Source organism: Theobroma umbraticum, unplaced genomic scaffold (assembly GCF_002168275.2).
Source record: "Theobroma umbraticum cultivar Fairchild unplaced genomic scaffold, ASM216827v3 scaffold_147.0, whole genome shotgun sequence".
In the NCBI taxonomy this organism is placed as follows: domain Eukaryota; kingdom Viridiplantae; phylum Streptophyta; class Magnoliopsida; order Malvales; family Malvaceae; genus Theobroma; species Theobroma umbraticum.
In genome coordinates this window covers 9,569,338-9,594,984 of record NW_018397259.1, presented here as the reverse complement: position 1 = coordinate 9,594,984, position 25,647 = coordinate 9,569,338, and the positions used below count along the sequence as shown (strand labels likewise).

General features: G+C 36.3%; 6 protein-coding genes across 7 annotated transcripts; 4 read left to right on the top strand and 2 right to left on the bottom strand.

The window, feature by feature from the left end:
- The first annotated feature begins 349 nt into the window (after positions 1 to 349).
- LOC110415155 (amidase 1-like) lies at positions 350 to 3,617 on the top strand. 2 transcript variants are annotated; one of them, XM_021426704.2, is made up of 9 exons: positions 350 to 599; positions 904 to 1,056; positions 1,161 to 1,285; positions 1,369 to 1,494; positions 1,798 to 1,980; positions 2,277 to 2,424; positions 2,556 to 2,724; positions 3,035 to 3,169; positions 3,310 to 3,617. In XM_021426704.2, the coding sequence occupies exons 1-9, from the start codon at positions 493 to 495 to the stop codon at positions 3,460 to 3,462; spliced, it is 1,299 nt and encodes a 432-aa protein (XP_021282379.1). In that variant the 5' UTR covers positions 350 to 492; the 3' UTR covers positions 3,463 to 3,617. The 2 variants fall into 2 exon arrangements, with proteins under 2 accessions (XP_021282379.1, XP_089639466.1); XM_089783340.1 differs by having other exon boundaries at positions 355 to 596; positions 858 to 1,056.
- Positions 3,618 to 5,858: 2,241 nt separating this feature from the next.
- Positions 5,859 to 9,873, top strand: MK (mevalonate kinase). The gene is made up of 5 exons (XM_021427518.2): positions 5,859 to 6,345; positions 7,394 to 7,637; positions 7,718 to 7,971; positions 8,548 to 8,961; positions 9,352 to 9,873. Exons 1-5 carry the CDS (start codon positions 6,219 to 6,221, stop codon positions 9,468 to 9,470), a joined length of 1,158 nt encoding a protein of 385 aa, XP_021283193.1. The 5' UTR covers positions 5,859 to 6,218; the 3' UTR covers positions 9,471 to 9,873.
- An 825-nt stretch (positions 9,874 to 10,698) lies between these two features.
- On the bottom strand, positions 10,699 to 10,839 carry LOC149527311 (NADPH-dependent aldehyde reductase 1, chloroplastic-like). The gene has a single exon (XM_089783410.1). The coding sequence runs from the start codon at positions 10,822 to 10,824 to the stop codon at positions 10,699 to 10,701; it is 126 nt and encodes a 41-aa protein (XP_089639536.1). The 5' UTR covers positions 10,825 to 10,839.
- Positions 10,840 to 10,861: 22 nt separating this feature from the next.
- LOC110415775 (glucose and ribitol dehydrogenase-like) lies at positions 10,862 to 12,027 on the bottom strand. Its single transcript, XM_021427489.2, has 3 exons — positions 11,902 to 12,027; positions 11,200 to 11,576; positions 10,862 to 11,066 (listed from the first exon to the last, which is right to left on the bottom strand). Exons 1-3 carry the CDS (start codon positions 12,025 to 12,027, stop codon positions 10,862 to 10,864), a joined length of 708 nt encoding a protein of 235 aa, XP_021283164.2.
- A 1,091-nt stretch (positions 12,028 to 13,118) lies between these two features.
- LOC110415549 (Glycoprotein membrane precursor GPI-anchored) lies at positions 13,119 to 14,891 on the top strand. Its single transcript, XM_021427228.1, has 2 exons — positions 13,119 to 13,351; positions 14,197 to 14,891. The coding sequence occupies exons 1-2, from the start codon at positions 13,252 to 13,254 to the stop codon at positions 14,682 to 14,684; spliced, it is 588 nt and encodes a 195-aa protein (XP_021282903.1). The 5' UTR covers positions 13,119 to 13,251; the 3' UTR covers positions 14,685 to 14,891.
- An 850-nt stretch (positions 14,892 to 15,741) lies between these two features.
- Positions 15,742 to 21,855, top strand: LOC110415347 (uncharacterized). The gene is made up of 10 exons (XM_021426971.1): positions 15,742 to 16,689; positions 16,898 to 17,122; positions 17,473 to 17,757; positions 17,857 to 17,925; positions 18,216 to 18,704; positions 18,801 to 18,869; positions 19,426 to 19,590; positions 20,073 to 20,289; positions 20,380 to 20,718; positions 21,272 to 21,855. The coding sequence occupies exons 1-10, from the start codon at positions 15,838 to 15,840 to the stop codon at positions 21,385 to 21,387; spliced, it is 2,826 nt and encodes a 941-aa protein (XP_021282646.1). The 5' UTR covers positions 15,742 to 15,837; the 3' UTR covers positions 21,388 to 21,855.
- The last annotated feature ends 3,792 nt before the right edge of the window (positions 21,856 to 25,647 follow it).

Genomic DNA, 25,647 nt, shown 5'->3' with positions numbered 1-25,647 from the left:
CAATGAAAAACCATTTCTTAAAAGAAAAAAAAAAGTAGTGTAAAACCATGTATGATTTTACATGGACCAATGAACCTGAAGAAGAAAATCTTATGATTTTTCGAAACGTTATGATTGTGACACTCAGCATGAAACTAAGGACCAATCTGAGTTAAGGCTATCGTTGATTCACAATTTCAGGGTAACTCAGTGACTATGTCTTCGATAATCTGTTTCCGAACCTTTTCATAACTGCCAAGACCCGGTCCAACCAAACTGCAGAAACTGTCATCTTTACCATGTTTAACTGTCAAAAGCCAACTACTCTACTACATAAGAAACAAAAGGGTAGAAGAGTCATCACACAGAAACCACATTTTGAGAAATGATGATGTGATGACAAGGCAACCTAAGATGGAACGTTTTATCTTCGAACTGGCAGTTCTTGCCTTGGCAACCTCACTTCCCTGACTGTGAAATACTTGAGAACGCGCAGAAAGAACAGTTACAGACATGGCAAAAAGCTTCGAATATGGAGCCTTCATGGAGAAATTTATTCTCCAACCAAGTCCTTCTCAGCAACTTCCCCTCAGTGGCCTCAGTTTTGCTGTTAAAGACATGTGAGTCATTCTTTTTTAGAATCTTTTCAACGATATATTTCCTGGATAATTCAAAGCATGCTCCTTGTTTTCATGGTCATATTGATGCTTGTATACCAAAGTTTTGCCTTTTGAATCTTCAATTTTATTGTATCTGTTAAAGCTTATCTGTCTGGCTAATTGTTTCTTATTGATTTGAATGTGAGTGTCTACAAGCTAAACATAAATCAATTTCAGCTTTTGAGTAATTGGGTCCCCTTGTTACTTCTTTTTCTGCTCTCTGGGTGCTCGAGACTACTTATTTTAAATTAAAAATTGGAAACAGATTTGATGTGGATGGATATGTCACTGGGTTTGGAAACCCTGACTGGAAAAGGACTCATTCGGCTGCCATATCAACAGCACCGGCTGTGCTGGATGTCTTGAGGGCAGGAGCCACTTGTGTTGGCAAGACTGTCATGGATGAAATGGCATACTGGTTAAGAGCTTCTAGTTCTTTTTCCTTTTCACCGCATTAAAATTTCTTTTCATAATTTCACCATATTTGCTGGCTATATGTGAATAACTGTTTCCTTTTTTCAGTATAAATGGGGAAAATATACACTATGGCACTCCCACAAATCCATGTGCACCAGATAGAGTACCTGGAGGATCTTCCAGCGGCTCTGCTGTTGCAGTAGGTGCAAGGCTCGTGGACTTCTCCCTAGGTGTTTATTCCTTCTTAAATATGGACTGTGTTCCTCAGTTTTTCCTCAAAATTTCTTTTAAGTGATTTTTGTCTCTAACATAGGAACTGACACTGGAGGAAGTGTGAGAGTTCCTGCATCATATTGTGGAATTCTTGGGTTTCGGCCTTCACATGATGCTGTCTCTACTTCCGGAGTTATTCCTATGGCACAGAGTTTTGATACTGTGGGTAAGGAGGAAATCTGATGGCACCGTCTCAATGTCTGTGTGTTTCAGAGAAATGCATAAGTGAAATTTTAGTTCTGATAAACTACACAAGTACATCTGAAAAGCGTAATTTGAAGTTATGGTTAATTTTGACTAAAAATGCAGTTTTTTCACCATAAAAGAGTTGTTGCTCTGAACTACTCCTTGCAATATTTTCATGTACTTATCTAGTTAAGCTGTTTTACTAAACATAGGGTTAGATCTGTACAATTTATGGTGCTTCTTGATTTGATGAGTCATTCTTCTAACATCAGTTCTCATCTAGGATGGTTTGCTAGGGATCCTGTGGTTCTGAATAAGGTTGGACGTGTCCTGCTGCATTTACCTAATGTGGATCCTGTCAGACCTAGTCAGATTATTATACCGGAAGATTGTTTCAGCTTGTCAAGCACTCCAAATGATCGAACAACTCAAGTTCTTGTAAAGTCAGTGGAGAAGCTCTTTGGAGGTAATAATCAAACTATTGGCTTCTGTTATTGGTGAAGTTTAATAAGTAGACTTGTGAAAATTCATTTATGGCATGGAGATAATGAAATTTGTTCAGGCTTAGAAGGCACTCTGAATCACACAGAAAATTGTTCTCATTAAGTATCTCTTTTGCGCAAGTGATTATGAGACAGAACTTGGCTCAGTAGAAATGGCGTATGGAAGTATTTTTTCACATTTTGTGTTCCAATTCATTTCAATACTGAATCTGTTTGTTTTTTGGCATGTAAGATGTATTTTATCTATTTGCCAGTGCAGGTCAAATTCTAAAGCATGTAATTCTTGGAGACTATTTAAAGGAAAAAGTACCTAGTTTGCAGCATTTCATGAGTGCGGGGAATGAAGAGCATTTGTATAACATACCATCCTTGGCCGCCCTTTCAAGTGCAATGCGATTGCTTCAAAGGTGCAAAGCGTCATGGAACTTTTAACTCATTCAGTCCACCTGAATGCTAATTCTCATATTGCTCAGGATCACGCTAGACAAAGAACCTTCTGAATATTGACTCCTGAACTTGATTTCTGTTTGAAGCATAGGTATGAATTCAAGAACAACCATGCTGAATGGGTCATGACAGTGAATCCTAAGTTAGGTCCGGGACTATCTGAGAGGATATGGGTTGCCATTAGAACACCAGAGGAAAACATTGATGTCTGCCACACCGTGCAGAATGAAGTACATGCTGCTCTTACAGCTCTCCTTGAGGTACTTATTTTTTCTTGATAACTAGCAAAATATTCTTCTATTTAGAGTTGTGATGATTAGGGAACTTACGTATGCATGGTTGCATCCATTTGTCTAAGCATCTGACATGGACTTCTAATAAACTTTCATGTGGTGGACTACTCATTGCAAATAAACATACTAATGTTTCTGATTTGGATGGAAGACAGATAGATACAGGAATAGGATTTTTTTAACTCCATTGGTTCAATATTCCTTTTAAGCTAGCGTTTCAGTTAATTGAAATGAGAAAAAAGAGATGTCTTCTTGTAGTGAAATATATACTTTGCAGGATCAAGGCATCCTTGCTCTGCCTACTATTCCAGGGGATCCACCAAAACTACAATCAAATCCAGCCACGCTGGAAGTATTTCGTGCAAGAGCTTTTAGCTTGCTATCCATTGCTGGAGTATCTGGATTTTGTCAGGTTCTCTTTCTCTCTCACTGCACCCCCTCCCCCCCAACATTCACACACAAAACAAAACCAATGACCCTGAAAATCTCCCACTTTCTACTTGCTTTTCTTTAGAAACTTCTTACATCTTCAAAGAATCATCCTGTCCACAGGTTAGCATTCCACTGGGGATGCATAATGATCTTCCTGTATCAATCTCTTTGGTGGCGAAACATGGTTCAGATGCTTTTCTGCTTAATCTAGTTGAGACACTATATGACACCATCAAAGAAGAAGTTGGAATTGCTGAGAGAATTAGTAACTGAATTAACTACACTAATCTTCAATTTAAAGTGTTAAGCTTTATGTTGTACCAAGATCAAGTCAGGCATGACTATCTTGCCCAATTCAGATCAGTACATTTGGCAATAGCTGCCATCATCATCAGTCATGTATGTTCAACTATTTCTTCTTTCCTTTCCTTTCCTTTCCTTTCCAGTCTCTCTCTCTCTGCTACAAATGTGCAATTGCAGCAACAATGGCTGCAATTGACTAAATGAGTTTTAACTGTATCATCCATGCCAATGCTTTGGACCAACATACAAGGATTTCAAGCAACACAAAATTGACTGAATGAGTTTTTGCAGATAGTCATCCATGGCTGAAGGTTTTCATTGAGTCAGCATCATTTAAAGTAAAATCCATCCAAAGAGGGAAGTAAAAGCCAAAAATCAGGTAAAATTCCTGCATAGAGCAGAATGTTTTGACTGGACCAAACATAAAAAATATATAGATGCTAAAAGTCAACAGCATTTCACATGCTGCACCACACTCAATTCATTATTCACGTGTAGTTAGAAAAAATAAATCCAATAATTTTAAACAAAATCCGTTAACACAAGAATAATACAGAATTAAACAAGATTGGAGTTTAAAATTATTATGTTTCATGTTTTAAACGGGTCAAATCCGTTTAACTTATGTTTAATAAATCATGTTATTGTATTAATTTGTATAATATAATTTATTTAATTTATTTATAACACTCATTTAAATAAGTTAATTGTTTTAATTGTACTTAAATGAATTCGTAATATTATAATTGTATCATGTCATATAAAATTTAATTTTACTTATTTAATAAACGTGTTAATTATATCATATTTAATCATATAATAATAAATATCTAATCTAAACATGATATAATTACTAGAGAATAACTCAAAGTTTTAAATATACTAAATAATGAAGTTATTGATGTTAGGCTCAAGTCATAATCAAGCAGCAACTTGTAGTTAAGAGAAATGGTTCAAATCAATACCCAACATTAAACATAAAAGTTTAATGCTTTTGCTTTGCTTTTCATGACTTTAAAAAACAAAAAACTCTGCCCAAGTTATTTTTAACATATAAAATAAAAAATATATATAAATATAAAAATTGTCCCCCTGCTTTTTAAAATTTTAGTAATCAACAAGGAAGGTAATTTTCTATTATAAAATAAAAATTATAAAAATTTATATTTAATTCTCAAATAAATTAGTTTTATAAAATAGAAAAAATAAAAGAAAAAGGTTGGTAGCCCTTTTTTCAGTTTCAACTTTCAACATCGAATTCTGTTCAAAATTGGACTAATTTTGTTTCATGGGCTGTTGACTTTAATAGATTTTAATGAACCGGCCCACATTGAGGAGCACATCCCAAGCGCTTTCTAGACGCTTGCAGTAAACAGCCCATATTAATATGGAAAAAAAAGCAATTAAACTCAATTATTGAATTAAATAAATATATATTTACCTATTATTCAAACAAAAATTAATATTTCCAGAAAAGAAAATGTAAATTTTCCTCTTAGATACCATATATAAATTATGGATAAAATAAGGTATTAAATTTATTCTAAAGTTATATAAAAAAGTATATACTTATTTTTCTATTTTAGAAAAATTAAATTATTTTCCTTAAAATTGTTCATTGTCCATTTTTATCCATTCTTATCTAATCTTTCACCCTTGCCTTAGTTGTTTGTATAATTCTTCTTTTTTTCTTTTTTTTAACTAATTTAATATATCAAAGATTTTATTATCAAAAGAATTATTTAAATTTTGATCACAAGTCGATCAAATTATTAAGTAGAGAATTTGATATAAATGCGTATCGATCAAATCATTAAATAGGTTTTATTTAAGAGTAATTAGTTAATCTCGTTACAAGATATTTTTCATAATAACTGCTAAACGGTCTGGATAAACAAATAAATAAATTGTTAAACTTAATTATATTGTGATAAAAATTTAATGACATGAATGAATTACATAAAATGACCGTTACACGGTAAATTAAAAATTCATGAGTTTAAGTGAGTTTTTTTTTAAAACATTTCATTAAAAAGTGATATGTAAAGATGAAAAATTAATAACTGCGAATGAGATAAGTTTATTATAATAATATTAAGTATTAACATTATAATTATAATTTTTAAATTATATTATTATTAAATATATAATAAGAATAATAAAATATTAAAATTATTGTAAAAAATAAAAATAAGAACAAAAGACTCAAGTGAGTATAACAAAAGAGGAAAAAAAATCACTTATTATGGTAATTTATAAACTAATAAAACATATTTCCAAATTATCCATTGAGAAGCGCACGCTTTAGAAAGTCGCGTGGGCGTTACAGCAATCTCAAGTTATAAAAATAGTGAGGTACAAGCAAACAAGAACAGGAAGTTAAGCTGGTTTGATCGGCGCGGAAAGTACAATTTCTTCCGGAGCTCCTCAGCCTCCTTTCGCCATCAAATCTCCATATTCCCGTCTTCGATCCTACGCCGTCGGTGGTGGCGTTACCTTGACAGCCTCCGAGGCAAGCCCACGGCCTCCACTAGCTCCCCTGTTTCCCCCCTTCAATATCTGATCAAACTTTTGAAGCCAACAACTTCAGTTTCACTTCGAAATTGTGAATCAAAATCTCTTGTCTTTGAAAAGGAGTTGCTTTTGACAAGACCCAATATTTGTCATCAACTAAAAAGCTCAAACTTAAGATTTTGAAATAAAAGGAAAAAGAAACCGCTAGGAAAATGGAGGTAACGGCTAGAGCTCCAGGGAAAATCATACTCGCTGGTGAACATGCAGTGGTTCATGGATATACTGCTGTTGCTTCATCCATTGATCTCCACACTGTTGCCTCTCTTCGTCTTCGTCCTGGTATGTCTTTCTTTCTCTCTCTTTTTTTTAATTGTTTTTATTTATTTATCGGTTATGTTAGTTTTGATTTTCATTTTTTGTGTTTTGATACTGTTTTTGGTGTTTTCCGGTTGGATTGGATTAGATGAAGTTTTGTTTTGAGTTGGGTTGTTTTTAGATGTGTGAAATGTTGATTGGCAGATACCCTTTTGAGATTATGTGAAGTATTACTCTGGTTTTACAAGGTTTTGCTTTTTGTATGAATTTGTTGCCCATTCTTATTTGCTTTTGGTGCTTTTTTGGTTTAATGTGATGTTATATTGAGTTGGGGTTATTTTTGAATCGTGTTAAATGCTGACTGGAAGATTCCCTTTTGAGATCATGTGAGGCTTTATTGTGCTTCTTCAAATTTTGGTGCTCATAATCTTTTGTCTAAGTTTCTTTTTTCTTTTTTTCAGATGTGTTCTTTTAAGATTGCATGAAATAGTGATTGGAGACAACGTTCTGGGATTATGTCTAGATATGTTTATTTATTCATTTATTTATTTATTTTGTAGACTTTGCTTTGAATTTGTTTGTTGGTTGTTGTTATCTTTGTGCAAGCTAAGTATGTGAATCCAATTGAGCTGATTAGGTTTGCTTTTAAATAAGGACCTGGTAACTCAGATTGGATGAATTTGTAGGGATGCAGATTGTTGGATTGGGGCTTGTCAGTTTTACTTATTTAAGATAGTTCTAATATTTATCTACAATCATAGTTATATCTAATTACGTTCTATCAAGCTTAGTTTGGTCGAAGTATACTATTAGTACTTTCCTTGGTGTTACATGAAATTAGTGACTTTATGAGTCAAATTTTGATTTTCTCGTAACCGCTCTTGATCAACCAATCCAATTAGGTAAGGACATTAATGGATCGATCTAACTTGGTTTCTTTATGCTATAATCTTTGGCAAGAATTGTAACTTTGCTTTGCAATCTAATAGTAATTATTTTTCTGTAAACTGCTTGGTGATGAAGGGATCTCCCTTGACTTTATTTCATTTTATCGTGTTTGCTCTTTCCATAGATGGTGAAGATACAATAAATCTTCAGCTCAAGGATGTTGGATTAGACTTTTCGTGGCCAATCCAAAAAATCAAAGAAGTGGTAGCTCACTTAGGTTCTCCATTTTCTTCAACACCCACATCATGCTCACTGGAGATCATCAAATCTCTCACTGCTCTAGTTGATGAGCAAAGTTTCCCTGAGGCAAGGATTGGACTTGCTTCTGGGGTTTGTGCGTTTCTTTGGCTGTACACCTCTATCTTAGGGTATGTATGCAGTTTGGTTTTTCTAACTAGCTTTTTCCTCTTGATGGTCTAGTTTCTAACTTAGTGACTGTATGAATCAGGTTTAAGCCAGCTACAGTTATTGTTACTTCTCAGCTTCCAGTGGGTGCTGGTCTGGGTTCATCAGCTGCATATTGTGTTACACTTTCAGCAGCTCTGCTAGCTTTTTCAGATTCTGTGAAAGTGGACATGAGCCAAAAAGGATGGTTTATATTTAAGGAGGCTGAGGTTGAATTGTTGAATAAATGGGCGTTCGAAGGGGAGAAAATAATTCATGGAAAGCCCTCTGGAGTTGACAACTCAGTCAGCACATTTGGTATGCAACTTGTTCAAATAGAGTAAAAAATACTTGTTCTTTCCTTCAAATTCTTTTAACCATTAAATTTATTTTCCCCCTTATCTGTGCATCACTACCCCAGACTGGCTAGCATTGGAATAAAATGGAGTTTTAGAACCAATTTGGTAACTTCAGAAATCCAAAAGGAAGGTTGGACATAGTAAAGACTCATTGTAGTAGCCTAAGAAAGGATTTATGTTATTAACATAAACAACCTATTTCCAAAACAAGTGATAATGATTTCGTAGTTTCCTTCATAACAGGCTAATGTTTTAAATTAAATTGTGGATGTTATATTATCATAAAATAGGCACCCTGTTTCAACCCACTCCCAACTTTTCTAATGATTTTCTTTATGAGCTTTCTTCTCCATGCATCTAACGTACCCCTGTTACAATTAGATGAATAAGGCTGGAAAGCATCATTGTTTGTCATTTTACTTCAGTATGGGTTTGTGTATCCTCAATCTCATTTGAAGGTTATCTTGTTACCTCATAAATGCAATTGGTTTATCAATATCTATGTGGTTAATTAAGTTATCATTTCATGAAACAGGCAACATGATAAAATTCAAGTCAGGTAGTATGACCCGAATCGATTCCAATATGCCATTGAGAATGCTCATTACCAACACAAAAGTTGGGAGGGATACAAAGGCATTGGTTGCCAATGTTTCATCAAGGAAATCAAAGCATCCTGAGGTGATGGGCTGTGTGTTAAATGCCATTGAATTTATCAGCGAGGAATGGTCTACCATAATCCAGTCACATGCTCTAGATGATCTTTCTTTAGCCACAAATGAAGAGAGGCTAATAGAGTTAATGGAAATGAATCAGGGTTTGCTCCTATCTATAGGTGTCAGCCAGGCTGCTATAGAAACTGTTCTTCAGACAACAATGAAGTATAAGCTAGCTTCCAAGCTGACGGGAGCCGGTGGTGGAGGCTGTGTGCTAACATTTTTACCAATCCGTATCCTCTTTCTTATCTCTTTAATTTGTTTATTTATACCTGTGCCTATAATCTTTTCTGTCTTTTTTATATTTACGTTATGAAACCTACCATGTAAGGCTTGCAACCAGTATAATCATTTCCCTTGCCTCTCTCTGCCCTTTGAAATGAGTTTATTTTTTTGCTCATCTCTGTCTCTTATCTTGTTTTTAATGTGAAGGGGCAAAGGCTTTTGAGAATAAGATAGGCTTCGATAAGATACTGCATTTTTGTGTGTCTATTTTGGTTCCCATAAGTCATATTACTTCATTTTGTTAACAGTTTGATTGTCCATTTCGCCGATGGTCTCATTCATTATTACTTTCTTGAATCTCATATTCTTTTACCTGTTCCCTTGACAACATGAATCAGAGCTATCAGAAGCAATTGTTGATAAAGTAGTGGGGGAGCTAGAATCATTTGGGTTTCAGTGTTTTGCAGCTGGGATTGGTGGGAAAGGAGTTCAAATTTCCTTTGACAGTTCTCCCTGATTTCCCTCCCCATGTCTAAGTGAGATCTTTCTTCGAATAACAACACTAAGCAGATGGTACAATGTTGTAGCTATTTCTGTTTCATCTCTGATTTGTGTACAATTTTTGGATGAGCCAATCCCTATTTATCCAAAAAGAAGCAAAGAGCTGTTACAGAAAACGACAATGGCCTCGCTGTGTCTGTTCACCTCTGTACATTAGTTGGTAGTGTTTTCTTCATTGTTTCCTAGTGTCCTGAACTTTAGTTTGTTTCTTCCCCTCTCCTGTTAAAGGCTTGGGGATGTTAAAACTTTGTTTGTAGTAGGGTGACTGAAAAACTGTGAAAATTTGCATGAGCTTTGGTGTTGTCAGTTTCTCATATTTGCTGTTGAAAGTTTACAAGCTAATGCGGTTTTAGCCATTATTTCCCATTTCCATATTTCTGCTATAACTGATCTAAGTTTACATTTGACATGTCATTATTCTAGATTTTCCCCCAGAGAGATGAACAAGAACAGTTGTTGCATTTGCATTTGACATGTCATACTTCCTATTTCCAATTCTTTCAGCTCTGGAGTTACATGATTTCTACATTGAGATTGTTAAACTATTCTCCTCTGCAACTCCAACTTGCATTTCCTCAAATCAAACTCAACCCAACTTTCTTTGGATGCTACTACACTCAGAAATGGCAAGTTCCAGGTCAATTGATAATCTTCTTGGACAAATCCCTAAAAACTGATAACTTGGTCTGTATGCAGCAAGTTTTTACCTGCCTCCATGGACATCAAAAGGTTTTTGTAGTGTCTATGAAAAACCCAATGCTGTCTGCCAAGAGTTTGTAACTGCAGAATGGATATCAATGACAACCCTGTTTCTGCTTGCTAATCGTTGTCATCCCAAACGAAGACAGACAAACCATGAAAAGAGTTCACCAGATATAAACACGTTTACACAAACAAAAATATCTATTTACTTTTGATATTGCTCCTGCTTAGTTCCATTATTACTTACTAGAGAGCCCAAGGACCATAGATGTTACTCCACACACAAACAAAACAACCCCAAGATTCTCATTTCAAAGCACACATATAACCTAAGCGTTCAGGCTGCCTTGGCCAAAAGCTACATACATTCGGAAATACAGATAAGGACTTTTTACCACTCTTACATGCAGCAAACGATAAAACACTGTTTATAAGGTAAAAGACACTGAAAAGAGAGAGCTTGGCTTAACCCCAGACACATATCAAGCATTCACTATGGCACCACCATTTGGATGGAGGACTTGGCCACTTATGTAGGAGGAGCAGTGGTTGCAGGCAAGGAACACATAGGATGGTGCAACTTCGATAGGCTGGCCGGCTCTTTGCATAGGAACTTCGGATCCAAACTTGGAAGTCTCCTCTTCATCAAAGGATGCTGGAATCAGCCGAGTCCATATGGGGCCTGGTGCGACGCCATTGACACGTATTCCTCTTTTTACAAGCTGTAGTGAAAGCCACAATTGCACCCTTGGTTGCTGTGTAATCAAGTAGCTTATCATTCCCTTTGTATGCATTTATGGATGTAGTGTTTATTATGGAACCGCCTTCCTTCATCTGCTTCAAAGCATGCCTATCAACATCACGTCACATCATCAATCACCGTTGTTATTGTATCACAGTTTTTCCTGATTTTCTAAAGCTGGTAGTACATGGTATTCAATCAAAGATTGCCCTAACTCTTTAGACAAAATTTGAAGCATTACCTGGTCAAGAAGAAGTAAGAAAAGATGTTAGTCCTAAACACCCTTTCAAGCCTCTCCTCATCAACCTCCTCCACACTGCTTGCCGTATACTGTTCAGCTGCATTATTAACCAGAATGTCAATCCGACCATATGCGTTCACCACCTCATCAACAACTTTCTTGCAGTTCTCATCAAACCCCACATCAGCAGCTATAGCCATAGGGTCCTTTGCGTCTGGCGTCTTTTCCTTTTTCAGCATCTGCAGAGTGTCCTGTGCTTCCTTGTCCTCCTGAGACTTCACATAGGTGAAGGCCACGGTTGCACCCTCTCGGATAAAGCAGTGGCTAACTGCTCGGCCAATCCCAGAATCACCTCCAGTAACTAAAGCCACCTTTCCCTGCAAAAGAGAAGAATTTTGTTCAAACATGCATGCATATATAGAGTATTTCCATTTGAAGAATACTTTCAAATTTTCAAGTTTAGAAATAACAGAAGGTTACTGATTAGACTTAGAAAGCACTGAAGAAAATTCATTATGCGCTCCAATTATGAGCATTTTGCTTGAAGCCAGATCCATTTTTGTGGTAGCATTCCATTGTAGTAATGCAAATGAAAAGCTGATCATCTCTCTCATTGCTCAATGATGGTGATCATAATTTCCAATAAATGCAAGAATGCAACTTGTATTAATGTGCCATTGATTTGTGTTTGGGAAACAATACTTGAAGCTTGTTAGAAGGCTTGTAGTCAGGGCTGGTGAACTGAGGGATAAAATTCATGACATGTTCTTTCCCGGGCTGTGTCGACTGTTTCTGAGGAGGAAACTGCTGCTGCCCACCAGAAGCCATTCTGATCTCAAACAATCTAACAGGTCTCGGTCTCCCTGGAAAATGATTTCTCTCAACTCTAAGTTGGCTTTTGTTTGGACACCAAGAAACTACAGTGGCTAAGGCTCTTAAGGAACCTAGTGAACGGGAAAAAATATGTATAGTATATGGTGTAGGATTTGATTTATTCAGTGAACAGGAAAAGTTGATGCAAAAGGCTAATATAATGAGCATTCAGGTGGACATGTAGGGTCACGTAGCAGCAGAATTGTCCACGTGTCATGTCAGCCGCATGCAGTGGACACGTCTGTGGAAACCGACGTTCTTGTTGACATGGGAACCCATGTGAAGTGGGGAGGTTCTAGAATGATCTTTGAAGTGAACTGGTTGGTTTTGATCTAACTATGACAAATGGACTTGACCCTGAGTTTTTTCTTTTGGATGAAACCTTCATTTGATCAGCAAAATGCAGGATACGGCCGTTAGAATGAGAAAAGAACATAAAAAGACAGATATTATATACTTTTTTGGACAGATAATGTGTTACCAGAAAGTATGTACGGTCATTTTATTTTATTTTTAATGTAAGAGGAGAGTGATATGGCTCGAATTTAGAATCTTTTGTTCTTAAGAAAATTGCTGGATTCTACTACAAACTTGAACTATAATTCAATAAAAAGAAAGACAAAGGAGAGACCGATAGAGAGAGGGGGGGAAAACATGGAGGGTTGCTATGAACAGAAAGTGCACTATTCTTCTGAAGGAATACATTGCAGTTAAAATGAGCTTTGATTCTTTAAAAGGTAATGAGGTTATGAGAAAAATAAGATTCTTAGACTTCATTGCAAGTTTGCCTTTTACGGCTGTCTTTTTTGTGAAATTAGAGCTGGATTATACTCAAATCTTCTAGCTTTTAACCCCAAAAAACCTCCATACATTTGCATGCAGGCGACCGGCCACGTGGGGAGCCTTCTCAAGCCTCGACTGCCTTACATGTCAGTAAGGCACACGCTTTCTTCTTGAGCAACGAATCCATAAAGTGGCACCTGTAAACTGCTTGACATCCAAGGCAAATCATCAACAAAAAAGGGGAGGAAGTATCCAACTCAAATACAAAGCTTATACCATACAAAAGTTTTGCAGAAGAGACCCTTTTCTTTTCTTTTTCACCTGCATGCCATCCTGTGGTGTGTTCTCAGCCTTCCTCAGAAACAAAGATTTCGGATTGTTTTTCTCTCTTTGGAAATGTATAAGCTTGCCATGGCCTCTATCAAACCTTCCCATCACTTCTTCTTTGTGGTTGTTCTTGCCATTTTCTTGCTTTCTCCTCCAGTGCTCAGTGATGGTACTCTATTATCTCTACTCTCTCTCTCTCTCTCTCTCTCTTGGTTTGCATGAAACTGTGAAATGCTGGGGTTTGCATGTGTTTGTCTTCAAGCCTTTTTAACCCTCTAAATTCTACTTTTCTTCATTTTTCTTCAGTGTTGCAGATGCAGAAGTCTTAATTTAATTGCATGCAAACCAATCTATCATATTTCCTACATTCTTTATCAGTTGATAGAGATTTGTTCAGTCCTTGTTTGGAGTTTACTCAGGAGTTGGCATGCATGTTGGATGAGTTTGTTTTCTTATGTTAGAAATGAAACATTCTTGTTGATTACAATGAAAACAGTAGGTCTTAGTTTCACCAACCTTTTACGCTTTTGTGACCGGGGGGACTCAACCAGATCTAGGGCTGTAGAAGAAAAGCAGATAACTTTTTGTTGCCAGGTCTTTTTCCAGGCATTGGACAGGACTCTTTGTCTGAGATCATCAACAGTTCCTGATATTTCCATAGAAGATCAGCATCTTGCTTTGATCTTTTTTACCTGTTTCTTTCCCTTCAAATTTGTCTCTTAACCTTGTGGCTTTTGCTTGACATCACATTCCAATAATTCGACAATCCATGGGGCAACTGACCATAGCTCATGTCCACCAAGCTTTTGGCTTAGTTGAGGGCTTTTCATCAGTTGCCAATCTTTTGACAGTTCAAGTTTCCATAGCCCTGAATTCGAATCTCTCCAGTCTTCATTTTGTTACTTGCATTACAAGTATCATAGTGATCAGGGCAGATGAGCTTAATCTGCTGCACATTTCTCCTTATTCACTGATTGATAACCAAGTGATCGACTCTTTTTCCACCTTCTGCAGTTGAGGAAGACCATCTTCTTCAAGGACTCAACAGTTTCAGGACATCGGTGAACCTCCCGTTATTCAGCAAGAACAAAAACGCACACTGTGCTGCCGAGCAAATTGCCGACGACCTGGAGGACCAGCCATGTTCGAACTCCAACAATGAAACTAGATTATCCGACCATCCAAATGCTACATCCAAGTGCGATATCGACCCCAACACCACAAGCGATGCGATCGTACTGCCCGTCTGCGTCCCGGACCTGGTTCCAACCCTCGTTCTCACCAACTTCACACGCACCCATTTCTCCAAGTACATGAACGATTCCAGCTTCACCGGGATCGGGGTTAGTTCCCAGGACGATTGGATGGTGGTCGTTCTTGCCCCCAACACTCCATCCGGGAGCCTTGCCAATGGAGCTTGGTCTTGGGTTCATGCAAAGGTTGGCTTAGGCCATTACTTGGTACTTTCCTTGTTGGGTTTGGTTCTTTGTCTTATGCAATGAAAGCCCTAAATCCTTGTATGTTCTTCCCCATGTTCTTGTGTTCTTGAGTTTGTAATTAAGTACATATTTGACATGATGTGTTCAACTTTATTCATCCTCCTTATGACCTGTTTGGTTGCAAGGAATGATTATGCTTCTGTATGGCAATGACTATTCTTAGAGAATGATCCTATAGTTGATATTGTCAAGACTTTCAATAATCTTGGACAATTCAATTCTTTACGTATTTGGGTTATTTTTATTTTATTCTATTTATTTTTGGGTTGGGAATTTAATGTCATTTTTAATTTAAGAAACAAATACTTGTAAATTTTTTATAATACATTAAATTAGTCATATCAAGAGAATAATCATGAAAACAAACATCATAATCATTATAAAAAGACTAAATCAAATCTTTTTGCAGAAAGTGATTTAGAATAAGAGAATAATAATGGACAAGAAAAAAATCATTTCATGTCAATTTCAATTTATGAATTATTTATCATATTAAAGTACAAATATATTGTTATGTTTAAGGTTACTTTCAACATTACTTTACTCTTTGAATTAACACCCTTGTACATGTATCTTCTTTCACATGGTATTTCTCTTTTTTTTTTAAATTACATCCTTCAATTTTTATTTGATTTTATAAAATTAAGTTATTAATTTTATATGAAAACTATTCACTATAATGGAAAAAAATTATAAAATTCATAAAAAGTATCCATAAAGTGTCAATTAAAAATAATTGAATTAAAAAGAGATATTATCTATAGAATTAGTACTAATTAAAAATATTTATAAAATGTTAATTGAGTAAACTTAGTTAAAACAAATTATGATATAGAACATGAAAAAAATTAAAATTATAAAAATTCGTCAGATATCATGTGAAAAAAAAAAAGATTATAAAAATTGTAAGTATATTTTATCCTTTTTTTTTGTAATTACTTTTATAAAACCAAAATGGGCCCCTTAAGACAGGTCAGGTAATGGGCCAAACCCCTTTTTTATGGGCCAGTCTCTTTAAAGCAAGCTGGGTGCGCACGGCCTAAACCTGCGCACCCATTTCTTCTGGAAACGCAGCAAAAAAGGGAAAGTCTGGGATTTTCAGATCAGTTCGATCGATCGCGCGAAAAAAAACACAGCTTTTGAAGCCTTTGAAACTATGGCCGAAAACGACGACGAAGAAGGCTTCGGCGACTTCAAATTCATATCTTCCTCATCACCGCCAGAGACCGCCACCATCACCGCCAACGACGATGATGATTGGGGAGATTTCATGATCTCCAGCAATGCTCTCTCGCGCACCGAATCCCTTCCTGTCAACCAGTTTCATTTCGATCCCTTCCCCAACTCGTCTTCTCCTCCAACTCAGCCCGGCTCGGCTCCTAGCCGAGTCGAGTCGGTGAAAAACCATTGGGCCAAGCTGAATGGAGCTTTACCGTTATCGCTTTTCGGGGAGGAAGAAAAAGAGGAAGAGGGATCCGGTGCGGTGGACTCAGGGTTTAATGGTGCAACTTGGACGTTTTCATTTCCTAAAAGGGATGGAAGTTTAAAGGGAAAAGGATCGGATTTGCATGATTTGTTAGCGGATTTGTATAAACAAAGTGAGCGGGGAAAGGAAGGAAATGCTTGCGGGTCGGGTTTGGATGTTAAGAAGGAAGTTGATGTGAATCGTAAGGTGGAGACTGGGAATTGGAACGGGTTGAACTTGGAGTTAAATGGGTCGGTTTTGAAGGTGGATGGGTTGGATTTGAGTGGAAATGCTTCTGCTTTGGATAAAAAAGAGGAGAATTTAGGTTCAAATGGGGCTGGGATGGAAAGAAAAGAAGGGAATTTGGGATTAAGTGGGTTGGATTCGGGCTCAAACGGAGCAGTTTTGCATCAGAACGGGTCGATGTTGGATTCAAATGGGGGGAGCTCTGATTTGGTTGATGGGGAGGAGGAGGAGGATGATGATGGGTGGGAATTTAGGGGTGCAGAATCAAAAGCAGAAGCTGGTGTTGAGAATGTGAAGGTAAAGTTTATAGCTCTCTCGTGATTTTGAACTTTTTATTGTTTAGTTCATGTTGGTTGTTTAAATAGAATCGAGAAAAAAGAGGAAATATCAACTATTGATACTTAATCCCTAAGCATATAAGATGACTGTCTTAGAATGTAAGCAGCTAGAAATTTTTTTTATAACGGTGCTTTATTGATATTATTTTGATATTTTGTTTTATCAGAGTGATCAGAGTGAGCCAATTTCGCATTTCAGTTTGTCGGCTGTGAGTTGGGATCCATTGGGCACAAATGTCATGGGGCCAAATTTGAATGATAATGGGGTAAATTCTAATGTAAGTAGGTTGAACTCTAGTTTAGTTGACGAAAATGAGGAATTTGGTGATTATGATGGATGGGAATTCAAGACTGCAGAATCAGAGGCACGCTCTGGCACCGGCAGTACTAAGGTAAAAGTTTCTCTCTTTTACTTTGATAGGCTGGAAAATCCTTGTCAACACTGTAACCACAAATTATTTCTGTTACTTTATTGGTAGTGATAGTTTGCTGTTATTTGGCTCTTGTGTATGCCTAAAGGGAGCCTTTATTTCAGTTATAAAGTTTTTTGTACTTTAAATTGATTATATACATCTTTCCACATATCTACAAGTTGTTCAGGGACTCCACTTACTTCACATATCTAAAGGAGGCTTTATTTTAAATATAAATTTTATCTTCTTTGCATATATCTTTTCTCATTGCCACAAATTGTTCAGGAACTCCATTTTGTTTGCTACTCTTGACATTTACTACTTTGAAGGTTGACAGCAGAGAGCAGGAAAATCCTAAGGAAGTTGAATTTGGTGCTGGTTTTGGGAATGGTGAGAATGGTCGTCGTGATTTGTTTGTCACATCAGGTGGAATCTCTAACAAACCTGGTGAATGGGATGTAGGATTTAGTTTTGCGCCGAGTTTTGGAACTCAAAGCATGCAGAATGATATAAAAAATGGCGTAATTTCTTCTTCCATCGATAAAAATATTGATTCTGACGAAATGTCCTGGGCTTTTAAGGACACAATACCAGGAAATGGATCAAAGACTAAGGTGATGAATTGATAGATCTGATATTCTTTCTTTTTTCTCTCTTTATATCTCAAACAATCTGCCTTATTAAACTTCAATCTTTTTTTCTAATATATGTAGGAAGAGCCAAAGCTTGCTGATGCTTCTTCTTCTGGTGTGGAGGACCTTTTATTTGACAGTCTTATCCAGGTATTGGTTCATTTAGTATGTGATATTTTTCAGTAAAAAGTCATTCATAAAAAATCTGACTGATGAGGCATTGGTGAATCCAGTATGCTCTGCTAAGCTTCTATTAATTGATCACAGATTAAGTGTGAAACGCCTATTGCATGAGATATGTTGGTTTCTGGATATGCCTCTTCATCTAACATATTGTATTTTGTTTGTCATCGAGAGAAAAGTGAGCTTTACTAGTAGTACATACTTTCATTGGCAAATTTTCTTCTCAGTCCCTGTTTATCTTTCCTTTTTGTGCTCAGGGGAATAAGGAAAGGGTGGAGAAACACAAAGGCGCCTTGCCCCTGTCCATCTTTGGTGATGCGGAACTTGAAACTAATGATTCATTGAGATATGAAGATGTTTCCATTCATAAACCTACCTCCCCAAGAACTGTCATGAAGGATACCCATTCAAATATATCTCTCAATGATCTTATATCAAGTTTATATAGTCAAGCTGAGAATAATGCTTCTTTAAATCACATAAGCAATCCAAGTGAAGATCTTTCCTCCCAGACAGTGGTGGATTCCAATTTAGTAAATGATGATAACGATTTTAATGACGATTCCTGGGAATTTAAAGGTGCCGATTCTGGAACCCAAGGAGAAAACCAGAACTCTCTGCATCGTTATGGAGAGTCATATGAAAAATACTCTACCAAAACATGGCTAGATGAGTGTGTGGACTTCTATTCTAAAATGACAGCTGAGTTGTGCTTTGTTGCACTTATCCATCTTGACAATATGAAGGTTGGTAGATTCCTTGAATTTATTTTTTTCCTTCACTTTTTTCTTGGTAGTAATTTTTTTAAAAGTATTTTGTTTCTGAAATTTGCTTTTTATTAGAAAGATCAAAGTATTGCTGCTCCTTTTGGTGAAGATGCTGAAGTAAAAGCCATTGAGGAGGAAATCCAGGTTGCAGTTATATCTGATCATTCTTGCAATTTTCTTTTCACTTTTATTAGTTACAGACTCTCTTTATATTCAAAAGATACATACCAAAAAGATCAGGAGAATTCTTACAAGAACCCCCCTTCTGTTTACTTTGCTTGAACTCATGGCAGTTGCTCACTGCATGTCAAAATCATAAATTTGAAAATGAATATTTTCTACTTAGGATCTGGAGCTCTTTCTCCTCTTTATACTGTTATCTATAAATGTATAAGGATGTGCAGTGATGTTTGATTGGTTTTACATTAGCCTTTGAAATATTGCTGAACAACTTTTTGTAGCGTTCCTTTGATCCATAATGCTGAGTAATACTTTGTGGCATCGGTTTGATCCATTATGGTGCCTATTTATATGTGTATCCAATATATACATGCCAGAACTCCAGTAATGGTATTATTTTCAGATGTGAGTTTAGTTGGGGTGAACCAAGACATGAAAAAGTGCAAAAGAATGAACTGTTCTTTCTATGTTGTTTTGGACTAATAATGTCATTATCTTGTCTCTTGCCTGTGGTTTGTAGGGTCTATACACTGAACTGTACAAAGATGGCATATTATCCAAAGAAGTGGCCTCAGAGAACCTCCAATCAAGAAGTATTGACCTAGGTGAATTTGCCAAGATTCTGCAGGAAAAAAAGTTTCAAGTTCTCGAATCAGAATATCACTTAACAGAGAAATTACTACTGGTGTGTGTCTTTTGCTTTGATTCATGGAGCTGTGTGCCCTTATTTAAATGAGAATTGATTTGATTCAAGTCTTGAGAGATCACTTCAACAAAAATGTAAGAGTATAAATTGGTTCAGTACTCCTCCTAGGACCCTTTTTTGGTGGGATAACCATATCTGCTTATGACCCTGTTTGTCTTTTAGGAGTGAAGACAATTTTGCCGTACATCAAACTGATGTACATTCCATAACAGGCTGGTAATAATTGGGGTTTGATCTGATACCCTTGATTCAATATACATAAGCTTCCCCTCCATGCCACTGTTCACCATATATTTATTTACCAAAATTTACTATATTTTAATATGAATGTCTATATCTGAACTAACCTCTCTCAGAATATGCAATGCTGGGTAGAGTGTAGATATTCTTTTTCCATATGATTGATGATTTGCTTTGGCTTTCACCATGTTATAACACTGTTTGTATGTTCACTTGAGTAGGCAGAGAAGGATTTGAGAATGGCAACTGAATTCTTGAAACATGCTGCATCAACACTGAAGGTTCTAAAATTGGGATCTTTTGAGGATCAATCTAATTATATTTCTACATGGTTGAGGATTTTGTCTGCTTGTGCACAAGAGCTGAAACATGGTGCCTTGATTTGGGAGCAGTCATTACAGAAAAACATTCACAGTCAATTATTATCCAAATCTCAAGGTGCTTCACTGGAAAGGAGAGCATATAAAATTTTATGTACTCTTTGTTTTGTTAATCTCAGTGTTGATATAATGTTTTGGGCATTTACAGGCAGGCAGTACGTTTTAGCCCTTGGAGAAATTTACAGAGTTGTCAAGATTGTTGAATCTTCGTCCAAACTGTACAAGCCTTGGATAATGTTTAGTTCTGAACATCCTACTAACATCCTAGCTCTTGTGAGGGAGTGTTCTACTTTGTGGTCAAGTTCAGGACTTGAAGAGGCCCTTCAAAGTCTGTCTGATCCAACTGATTTAAAATATGACATTGAAGCTTTACTTGGTTCCATCCAGAGTATTCATGATCTTGATACACATGACCTCTATAAACAAGTCTTCTCCGGACAAGAAAGTACATGCTGCCTATCAGGTTTAGGTGCAGGATCAGTGCCAGGTATGAAGATATTGATTTTGTTGCTAGGTATAAAATGTTTTCTAGGACAAAGAAGAAAGGGAGAGAGCGAGGTTTGACATTGTCTTCTGCAAGACGTAGGTAGGGCATGAAAAGAGTTCCCTCGCTAGGGCCTTTAAGAGTGTAGATTTTGTGGATGATAGACATCACGCTCTCAAATAACCCTGATTGCTTATGAATTTAATCCTAAGTTCTAAAGTCTTCAAACTTGTAAAAACATTGAGGCGTCAATGTTCTTTGCTTTTAAGTTTCTTTGAGGGCCAATATTGGCTTTAGATACAGTAGATAGCATAATCTTATAAACACATTAGTTTCCAACTGAAAAGATTAATCTGATTTACGAGCATGATAGTCATGCTTAGTAAACAGCTTATCCTTTGAAGTGTGATAACTGATTCTAAAAGATTTAGTTTCACCTGGGGATATAACCAAGCATAACAATTAGTAAATTGTACAATCATGTTCTGAATCGTGACCATCTTTTTTAGGTCCCCTCATATTAATCTCTAACATTATCTGGATTCTCTTGAATCAGGCATGAAAATGGTGGTTTGGGATGGGCGGCATTACTTTGTAACCATTGTGAACATGTGGGCAAATTTAATAAGTCGTGATCCACCAAAATTGCCACACATACATGCTAGCAAATGAGGATGGCATGGGAAGATAAAAGGTGTATTTCCCGAAAGTTTTGTAGCAGAGACCACACTGAAAAATTTCACTGTCCAGGACGAGGCTCCTGGATTGTAATCAGAGTTGCCCGAAGTATAAGTATCTCACTCTGGTAACAAAAATGCAGAACTGAATTTTCCAGATCCGATCAGATGCAAGGTGCCTAGTCTGAACAAGCCAGGTATCTAAGTCAGTTGTTTACATCATTGGCAGTCAATTCTTTTTGTGAGAGCTGTAATATAGCAAATAGATGTAGAAATGATTGTATCATCTTGTGATTCTATTGTATTCTATTATTCATTTGCAAACTGGGTGTGAATCAAATAAGCACCCCCCCACATCTAGAAAATAAAAGTTGAGTCAAAATAGTTCATCGGCACCCTACATTTCTCATGTTGTACTGCAACTTCATCAATGATTCAAATGATGAATGAGATTTTGTTGTAAGTGATCCTTGTGCAACATATGTAGAACTTTCTGCATTTCATTACTCAAAAAAACTCTTGGAAAGTATTGTATATGCCTTAGCTTACAGTCAGAATTATCTCTCTCTGATCACAGGATTGTAGAATTATAGTTCACCAATCAGGCCCTTGTTTGGGTACTGTGCAGTTTAAGCATATGGCCATCAAACATTTTTCCTTTTTGTTGTGTCTGGTACAACTGAGCAAGTTTAACCGGGGAAGGAAAGACTCCAACCCAGGCTTCACTCTCCAATGTAAGGTTAACTGGTTAAGGGGTAAAAACCTTTTAAGTTAAAATATGGAAAGGGTAATAAGAGTCACCATTGAGAGTAACAGTTAAGTTAAAACACGAAACACGAAACACGAAACGGGTAACACGAATAACATCTATATTAAGTTACTAACAACCATTAAATTAAACTAAATGATTTTTTAATCAAATAACTTTGTTACAATCTCTAACCCATTGCCAAAACTCACAAACAGGAATAGCATGAATTTCTGTAGTTTGTAATGATCCTCAAAGACCAAAAAGGAAAAGGAAGAGAGAAAGCAAATGGTGGGTTTAGAAAGCTTGAAATGTTGGGTAGGCCTTTTAATAAATACCACATGTTTTAACCCCTCTTTCCCAAAAGTCTAATATGTGTCGGTTGTACATCCAAGGCTGACTTCTACCAAATCTTGAGACCACAGTGAACAAGGAATTCATCCATACCAATGCCATAAAGAAAAGGAGTATGAAAGTACTTTTCCAAGGAAAGCAACCCCCTAGTGCTTACAAAAATGGGGAGGTGACTGAGGGCCCTAAGTGTTGGATTAAATTCAAACCTAGGTGGAAGAAAATGGGTGCTAGGCTTTTGGAACAACACTCTACAACATTGAAAATTTTTCTTTTTCAAAGAGTTACCCATCAAAGAATTTTTTTATGTTAATGCAAGGGATAATTGTGTTATAGCTGTCTCCAGGGTCAAAGAATGATGGTATTCTGACGCATTGCTGATCTTATTCACACTTGAGCATGCTTACCTTCCAACTTCACTCACCATCTAACCCATACTCAAAATGGTTCTTGTGGTCGGAGAACAGACGTGAAAACTCTATTTCTTAATCGAAATTTGTAAGAAATTTTATATTTTTATGATATTTTATTTAAAGATATATTGAAAATGACAGAGTTATTGTATTTGAGGTTCAAGGTTTTGATAATTTTTCGGTTTTTGTTTAAGTTGAAGACCCTTTTTTGCAAATAATCAAAATGACCCATTGATTATTTTTTTTGTACCATTTTACTTGGAAGCTCTGCTTTTCTTTTACCATGTGTTGCAAATTTTGAAACTTCCCTACATTTCTTGACAACCCTTCAAGAGGCAGGAGGAAATCCTTCCAGTTTCCACTACCATGAATCTCAAATTCTTTTATCTTTGCTGATATAAGCTTCAAATGTTTTATTTTCACAAAGTGTGAACCAAAGACCATGAAGGAATGAACAAGTGAACATGAGAGAGAAAAACATTTGATCAAGAAAAAAAAAAAAACAAAGGCTTTATCTTGTAGCCAATATATATGCTTTAATTTTCCTATTATTTTTTGCAGTTTTGCAACTGCACATACAAGTCTCACACAGACCAAAGATTTTCATTTCTTAGAATTCCTAAAATGGAACTATGAATATATAAATTGAAAAATATAAGAAAATTAAAACAGAAGAAAACAAAAACAATAGTCTCCAGGTTTTGTAAGAGCTATAATCAACAGCTTCCACTCTGTATATATACAGCTTCACCAAAAATTATAGAAATAGTTATCAGTTGCTTGCATTGCTACCTGTTGTGCAGTGGATCAGGGCAAGAGGGTACTTCTCTGTTAACGGTTGCAAAAAAGCCATCAGTCCCATTGTCAGGATTTTCCTTCCAGGTTTCCTCACCAGGCTTCTGGTCTTGAACTTCGAACTTCTCTGTTAGAAACCTTGCTCCCAAGACTCCATGGTGTAAAGCTGAAACACTCAGCAATATCAATAAAAGACACCCTACTAAACCCCTTGCGAACATGGTCTCTCTTTCACAACAAAAGCTAAAGGTGGAGAATAAGGATAGAGGGAGGAGAGTTTGGACCAGCAGCTGAAGTTGGTAGAATATATAGGGAAGGAAAGCCAAATATTCAAATGGTGTTTTTTTTTTTTTTTGTGTAAAAGTGAAAAATTATTTGGTCAAATTCCATTGCATTGACAATGAGAGGGATCTAAGACTTTTTGCTTGGGCAACTTTTTTCCCATTGAAGCAGCTAGCACTTGTCTAATAATTTTGATAACCAAGTTGCCCCCGCAATGATAATAACAGTGCAAGAAGAAAACTACAAACCATGTTCCCACATAAGTTTGTCTTGGGAAGTTAACCAAATTACTTAAGTACACTTTTCAAACTACATTGGCTAAGAGAAATTCAGACATGTTGATCTCTGATGTGCTCTCAAGCATACATACAGTTGAAAGCAATACAATATTAATGATTCATCATGTGATTAAAATTGAAGGGCATTTTAGAGGTTTTGGAAGTGGATGAATGGTTCAAGTCATTTGCACCGACCTGGTCCATTCCAGTCCAAATCCCAGACTATTCCAGCCAATGACACTCAATTTCCAACAGATAAACAATAATTTAAAATTAAACCTAACCTCAAACATTGTCTCCCAAGGGACCTCATTTTCAGGATCTTACATTTGACTCTTAACTTAGGTTGTTTTCCCTTTTCTTCTTTTCCTTTTTTCCTCTTCTAAAGATTAGATTGCTAATGTCCATATCAAACGCAGTTTTCCAGGGCTACCATTTCTTTATTGTTTTTATCTGATTTTTTTATTGTTCTTGTGTTTCAGAAACTGGGGTCTTTGCCTTTTGAAGAAAAACAAACACATTTTTCTTTATAAAAGGCATCTTCATCTTTTCTGCTGTAGGTTTAGGTTTCAACAAATATATTTTAGTATAGTTTGTTTCTTCTCATGGACTTGCGTATGGCAGCTCTTGCCCCCTCTAAATAATCATTTCTCTGATCTTTACTGTTGAAATTTGTCTTACTTTAAATCTTTCGATAAATTCTACCAACACCCTTTATGATTTCAATCTTTCTCACAAGATTCCCTATGATTTCCTTTTAATTTCAATTAACACCTTACAAATATCAATTTTTCACAATTAATATCTTATGGATAACTTCTGTTTCAACGGTTTAGACTGTTAGCAGTCTAACTCTTTGTGAAAGCAGAAGGTATTTACAAGATAATAATTGAAAACAAACAAAAAAACCTCTAAAAAATTAAGATGAAAGTTACCCTGGACTAGATATGTTTGTATCTTCAGCTCACATCATGAAGAATCAAAGTGCAAGCATCCCTAACATGCTAATTATAACATTATTAGAACTTTTGAGGCCCCCCAACAGGAGAGGAGAAGCCCACATGTTTTGACTTGGAGAGAGGACATGGAAACAAATTCATGAAGCATCATTCCAAAGACTCTTCCTATTGTTTCCCATCGGATCCCGAGCATGAAATGATGTGAAGTTGACAATTGCTTGTTTTAGCAAAGCTCTCAATGGGAATTGATCACACAATAAAACGTGTAATCAGTGATGAATTATTGAACTGAAAGACGGAAAGAAAATGAGTACACTGAGACAGATGATTACCGTAAAGGCCATAATTGGTCCCATGTTCCTTAGCCCTTCACCAGTTAATTCATATCTCACTCTCAAGACCTCCATCATGGATCTCTCTTTTCTTTGG

What these genes read in the sequence shown, in the direction of transcription:
- LOC110415347 (XM_021426971.1), top strand. Translation starts at nt 15,838, where the DNA reads ATGGCCGAAAACGACGACGAAGAAGGCTTCGGCGACTTCAAATTCATA. An exon ending in TATTTGACAGTCTTATCCAG is followed by an intron (nt 17,926 to 18,215) that starts GTATTGGTTCAT and finishes TTTTGTGCTCAG; the next exon opens with GGGAATAAGGAAAGGGTGGA. An exon ending in TAACAGAGAAATTACTACTG is followed by an intron (nt 19,591 to 20,072) that starts GTGTGTGTCTTT and finishes TCACTTGAGTAG; the next exon opens with GCAGAGAAGGATTTGAGAAT.
- LOC110415549 (XM_021427228.1), top strand. Translation starts at nt 13,252, where the DNA reads ATGTATAAGCTTGCCATGGCCTCTATCAAACCTTCCCATCACTTCTTC. An exon ending in TCCTCCAGTGCTCAGTGATG is followed by an intron (nt 13,352 to 14,196) that starts GTACTCTATTAT and finishes CACCTTCTGCAG; the next exon opens with TTGAGGAAGACCATCTTCTT.
- MK (XM_021427518.2), top strand. Translation starts at nt 6,219, where the DNA reads ATGGAGGTAACGGCTAGAGCTCCAGGGAAAATCATACTCGCTGGTGAA. An exon ending in CTGTACACCTCTATCTTAGG is followed by an intron (nt 7,638 to 7,717) that starts GTATGTATGCAG and finishes TGTATGAATCAG; the next exon opens with GTTTAAGCCAGCTACAGTTA. An exon ending in CAACTCAGTCAGCACATTTG is followed by an intron (nt 7,972 to 8,547) that starts GTATGCAACTTG and finishes TTCATGAAACAG; the next exon opens with GCAACATGATAAAATTCAAG.
- LOC149527311 (XM_089783410.1), bottom strand. Translation starts at nt 10,824, where the DNA reads ATGCAAAGAGCCGGCCAGCCTATCGAAGTTGCACCATCCTATGTGTTC.
- LOC110415775 (XM_021427489.2), bottom strand. Translation starts at nt 12,027, where the DNA reads ATGGCTTCTGGTGGGCAGCAGCAGTTTCCTCCTCAGAAACAGTCGACA. An exon ending in AGCCTTCTAACAAGCTTCAA is followed by an intron (nt 11,577 to 11,901) that starts GTATTGTTTCCC and finishes TCTCTTTTGCAG; the next exon opens with GGAAAGGTGGCTTTAGTTAC. An exon ending in TCTTACTTCTTCTTGACCAG is followed by an intron (nt 11,067 to 11,199) that starts GTAATGCTTCAA and finishes TGATGTTGATAG; the next exon opens with GCATGCTTTGAAGCAGATGA.
- LOC110415155 (XM_089783340.1), top strand. Translation starts at nt 512, where the DNA reads ATGGAGCCTTCATGGAGAAATTTATTCTCCAACCAAGTCCTTCTCAGC. An exon ending in ACAGAGTTTTGATACTGTGG is followed by an intron (nt 1,495 to 1,797) that starts GTAAGGAGGAAA and finishes GTTCTCATCTAG; the next exon opens with GATGGTTTGCTAGGGATCCT. An exon ending in AGTGGAGAAGCTCTTTGGAG is followed by an intron (nt 1,981 to 2,276) that starts GTAATAATCAAA and finishes TTGCCAGTGCAG; the next exon opens with GTCAAATTCTAAAGCATGTA.